Here is a 5,666-nt window from a genome sequence, read left to right as displayed (position 1 = left end):
AAGTTGCAGTGAACCGAGATTGCACCACTGCACTCAGTGACAGAGCAAGACTCTATCTCAAAAAGTAAATAAATAAAAGAGTGTAATTGGATTGTTTGCCAAAATATAAATGCATAAGATGATTTAAAATCTTTTTAATAAAATAAACATTAGCTGTTATTGTAATATTGTTATCATTAATATTATGTTAATATTAGTGTGTTATTATATAGTGGTATGTTTTGTGATAGTGATGGAAAATAAGTTAGGACCAGATTATTAAATTAATGCTTAGCTTAGAATTTACTATGTAGTCCTGTGATTTCCAAACTATGTCTAATAGAACACTAGTTTATTTTACAGATGTAAATTTATATGCTATCAAAATTTTGCCAAAATTATATGGACATTGATATAGGTATCTATGGTCACAGAAGTGTGGGAAACACTGCAAACTCTAACTTTCTCTTGGACAGCCATGTGCATGACTCACAGAATATCAGCATTTTCCACAATTATTTGACCATGGAATTTTTAATAGAACATTTATTCATATCTGATATCTACTGCTACAGAATATTCTGTGCAAAACACTCGGTAAGTAATGAAAAATCCTCCAAAGTATTTGACAGAAAGTGGCTTGGTCAGCCCTGTCTTTTAGAATATTTATTGTAGAGTCATTTCATAGTTTAGGCAAACGTGTAAAAGATTGAAAACATTGATCTCAGCTAAGAAAGTAATGCAATATCTGAAGTGAAAGATGAGAAAAGTAATAAGTAATTAGTAGAGGTAGTGTTGAAAAGACTAACGATACTAATAAGTATTAACAAAATATTTCTCAGAAACTATGAGCTAAAGATTACATTAAGTATAGTCATAAGCTTTATTTCATTTAATCTTCTAAATAATGCTCTGAAGGTAACCTATAAGGTACCCATTTTATAGATTTAAAAATTGAAGACTAAAAATGTTAAATAAATTGTGAAAGTTCACATAGCTAGAAAATGATGATGACAAAACTTGAGTCCTGATAGGAGTCCAAATACTATCCACATACTTGTTTAGTGGCACAATCAATATAAATATCAACCAATAGCATTTTGAGTATCAGCCCTAAGAGGAGGAGGTTTAAAAAGACTATGGGGTTTCCAGCTCAGTGATGTTGATGGGATCATCATAATCTAGTTCCCAAGAAATGAAATGTAGGAAGAAAAGTGGAGTGGGAGTTCTATGTCCTATGAGGAATAACCAGTTAATAGATGGATTTATGTGTCTAACACTCAAAAGAGAGTTTTAGGCTAGAGACAGGGATATGGGACTCACTAGTGTTGGTGGTGGCTAAAGAAATGACTGTACATGACCTTTTCTGGAAAAGCATGAAAGAATGAGGGTCGAGACTGTGAATCCCAAGAGAGTACTCCAATTTTGCCAATCTGGCCATGAACAATGTGCTATAATTCCTAATTCTGGGTCTGGTCAAAAACTACATATAAGGGAGAATCAAGAGTACCCTGTTTCCTCCTACTTTGTCTTTTCCCTGGTCCCTGAGTTACAGCAGAGAGAAGTACTGCAAATCAGCAGTTGCTTTGGCTCAATTATGCCAAACTGCCTTCATGAGGAGCTGATTTACTAATCACTGGTTTTGTGGACTAATTTAGCTGGTCATTTCAGTGTACCATAGAGATGCCTGTTCTGACCTCAAGGAGATAATTGTGTTCCCATTCGTTTTTCAAAAATGTAGTATTTGTCAGGCATTTTGTAATGCTTTGGGAATACAAACATGAATAATATACACTCTTCTGATTTCAAGGAGTTTGCAGTCAATTGAGGGTACAGATAAATGAACTCATTACATTACAATTTATTATGCACATTTGGAGAGTTGTACAAGATACATTAGACATGCAAAGATAGGACCTTTGGCTTGCCTGAAGAAATTATAAAAGACTTCTCAGGGAAGGCAGTTCTTGAACTAAAATTTGAAGGAGAGGAAGTTTTTCCAGATGGCCAAAGGTCATGCATGGCTGTTCCTCAAACTCACCTGCCATTATGGTAGTGGGTGGCAGGCCACTTGATTCTGTACAAAGAATCAATGCACATTTAGGATTTTTTTTAAAAAATAAAACCCCTTAAAATAGTAAATATAAAATTATTTTTATCCACTTCTTTATAACCTCATTTCATGTGGTGTTCAGATCCCTGTGCTTCTGGTGTCTATCTAGTCTACTGAGGGTACCAAAACCTCATATCAGAGGCATATACACTTAGTTATTATTTCTGGGTTGTAGGGAGGAATGTGTAAAGAGATTAGAGAAAACAAACAAGAGAAGGAGGAAGAATTATGAGAAAAGAAAGAAAAGTGGGGGGAGGAGGATAAAATAGAAAGAAGAGGAAGAAATGTCTTCTCAGTCCAGGAAATCTCTGTATTTCACATCTAGCTTCCTTGAGGGAGCTGGACATCAAGATTCATGAGGATCCATCAGCCCAGAGGGGAGATACAGCACCAAGTCTTGATGGTGGGCTACACCCTCACATATCTGCTTAGTCTTCACACCATAGACAATGGGGTTCAGCATTGGTGGCACCAACACATAGAGATTGGCCAGCAAGATATGGACATGTTGAGGAATATTACGCCCAAAATGGTGGGTCAATAAGGTAAAGAAGGATGGAACATAAAACATAAGGATGACACAGAGGTGGGAGCCACAAGTGCTGAGGGCCTTGTGCTGAGCCTCCTGGGAGGGCAAACAAAACACTGCTCGGAGGATCAGTGAGTAAGACACAGCGATGAGGATCACATCCAAGATGACCATGACAATGGGCACTGAGAAGCCATACCAGATGTTAACAGCGATGTCAGCACAGGCTAAACGAGCCACTCCAATATGCTCACAGTAGGAATGACGAACAATGTTGGTTCGGCAGAAGGGCAGCCGCTTCAGCAAGAATATGACTGGGAAGATGATGCAGAAGCTTCCGGTGATGATGGCCAGAGCAATCCTTCCCACAACAGGCCAAGGTAGCACTGCTGTATATCTCAGTGGGGCACAAATGGCCACAAAGGGGTCAAAGGCCATGGCTAACAGGATAGCTGACTCTCCCACAAACATCATATGGACAAAGAAGACTTGGGTGACACAGGCATCAACAGCAATGTTATGGGCATGGAGCCAAAAGATGGGTAGGGCCTTGGGCACAGTGGTAGTAGACAGCAGGATGTCCATGATGGCCAGCACGGAGAGGAAGAAATACATGGGCTCATGAAGGTTATGTTCCATGACAATAACCACTATCAGGATGCTGTTTCCCAGGGCTGCAGTGATGTAAATGAGGCAAAGAGGTATTGACAGCCAAATTTGATAAGCCTCCAACCCAGGGATGCCAAGTAGGACAAAACCTGCAGGATGGAAGATGGTAACATTGCTGTGACTCATGATGCACTTTATGGTCCTCTCTATAATGACTTAGAAGCTGATGAGTCTCCTGAAATTGAAGGAAACAGAAAGCACTCCTGAATATGTATAAATATCATAAAAGACAGCATAGATTTCTAAATTGCTGGACTCTCCAGGGGCAAGTTCTCCCAGAGAATGTTCACTTGGTGTAGGAATGGCTTCTGGCCCATGGTCCTTCCTTTGCAGATAGAGCTTCTGTGGGAATAATGCTTCAAGTATGAACAGAGATGGCAGCACCTGCCTTCAACCACCCTGCCCCCAGAGTTTGGCTGCACCCTCCCTTTCTGACCTCATTCTACTATTTTCACACAAGCAGCATTTTCCACCTACCTATGTTGTACTTGTCCCTTTCCCTAAGATTTTGTTCTGCATTTACCTTTAATTTCCCTCCCCTTCTACTTCTGTTCACCAGAGTAACTCCTTAAAATAACCTGAAAATAACTCCTTAAGACATACCACTTTGTAATGGTCTGTGTTCATAGCAACATGTCTCCTTCCTAAAAGCCTATTAGCTAAACTATATTTTAACTTTGTTATATTTAATCCTATTAAGTTTATCTGGCTATTGCCTTGAACATTTCACAGGACACTTGCACTTGTGGCCCCCTCTGCAAGGAAGTAGAGTATCAAGGGGAAATCCAGAGGAAACCTAGAGGGGTACATTTCTCCACTCTGATCCAGATTCATATCTTCCCTAACGCAGTGAGCAATGGGGCAGCCAATGAAACTGAGACAGGCAATTTTCATCACCAGCTCCTCATGGACTTCTCATGCTCCTCCCCAAATAGTTGTATACAGGAACCTCCTGGTTATGTCTGGGCTTCCTTATCTACAGAAGCCCCCCAGGAAAATGATTCTGAGCAAAAGAAATCAATGTTTCGCCCAGCTGTAACCCCTTCTGACTCCACTAATACTGCCCTTTTTCCCACCCCACTGTTCCCCAACCCTCAGAAAGAACTATGTTTCCCTGGTGCCAAGAAGGATTAAGTATAGAGCCCTTCTTGGCTTTCCTGCCACTCAGGTAATATTTGTTTCCTTCTGAAGTTCTGAACTATCTGCCAGCTATTAGGACTAGGGAAAGAATGTGTGATTAAGAATCTAGAAGGGAGGATATGAACAGACATTTCTCAAAAGAAGACATTCAGACAGCCAACAGACACATGAAAAAATGCTCATCATCACTGGCCATCAGAGAAATGCAAATCAAAACCACAATGAGATACCATCTCACACCAGTTAGAATGGCAATCATTAAAAAGTCAGGAAACAACAGGTGCCGGAGAGGATGTGGAGAAATAGGAACACTTTTACACTGTTGGTGGGATTGTAAACTAGTTCAACCATTATGGAAAACAGTATGGCGATTCCTCAAGGATCTAGAACTAGATGTACCATATGACCCAGCCATCCCATTACTGGGTATATACCCAAAGGATTATAAATCATGCTGCTATAAAGACACATGCACACGTATGTTTATTGCGGCACTATTCACAATAGCAAAGACTTGGAATGAACCCAAATGTCCATCAGTGACAGACTGGATGAAGAAAATGTGGCACATATACACCATGGAATACTATGCAGCCATAAAAAAGGATGAGTTTGTGTCCTTTGTAGGGACATGGATGCAGCTGGAAACCATCATTCTCAGCAAACTATCACAAGAACAGAAAACCAAACACCGCATGTTCTCACTCATAGGTGGGAACTGAACAATGAGATCACTTGGACTCGGGAAGGGGGACATCACACACCGGGGCCTATCATGGGGAGGGGGCAGGGGGGAGGGATTGCATTGGGAGTTATACCTGATGTAAATGACGAGTTGATGGGTGCTGACGAGTTGATGGGTGCAGCACACCAACATGGCACAAGTATACATATGTAACAAACCTGCACGTTATGCACATGTACCCTAGAACTTAAAGTATAATAATAATAAAAATATATATATATACAAAAAAAAAAGAATCTAGAAGGGAACCTGAAGAAAAGGGACCATAGAGACAGTAAAGACAGAATCGGAAGTATAAAGGTACCAAATAAACACTAGATTGATCTTCTCATAATGGTATTCAGAGGGTCCCAAAGAAGAGATGCAAAGGAATAAAGTCCTCAGTTCATTAGTCCATCCCTCTGCCTCTATGCAAATGAACTTGCTCAGAGCACTGTGGGCTGTGGGGAGGGAGCAATGGGACTCCAGATGGGTACAAGGAAGGGAATAGA

The 5,666-nt window shown here is 40.3% G+C and overlaps 1 protein-coding gene across 1 annotated transcript; it reads right to left on the bottom strand.

Moving 5' to 3' along the window:
• Positions 1-2,458: 2,458 nt before the first annotated feature.
• On the bottom strand, positions 2,459-4,380 carry OR52B2 (olfactory receptor family 52 subfamily B member 2). Its single transcript, XM_015435316.4, is given in 2 exon segments — positions 2,459-2,495; positions 2,497-4,380. Coding segments are annotated over 2 exon segments (957 nt in total). The 5' UTR covers positions 3,417-4,380.
• Positions 4,381-5,666: the final 1,286 nt, after the last annotated feature.

This window comes from Macaca fascicularis, chromosome 14 (assembly GCF_037993035.2).
Source record: "Macaca fascicularis isolate 582-1 chromosome 14, T2T-MFA8v1.1".
In the NCBI taxonomy this organism is placed as follows: Eukaryota; Metazoa; Chordata; class Mammalia; order Primates; family Cercopithecidae; genus Macaca; species Macaca fascicularis.
Note: the sequence above shows the minus strand (reverse complement) of the source record. Positions and strands in the feature narration are given on the sequence as shown.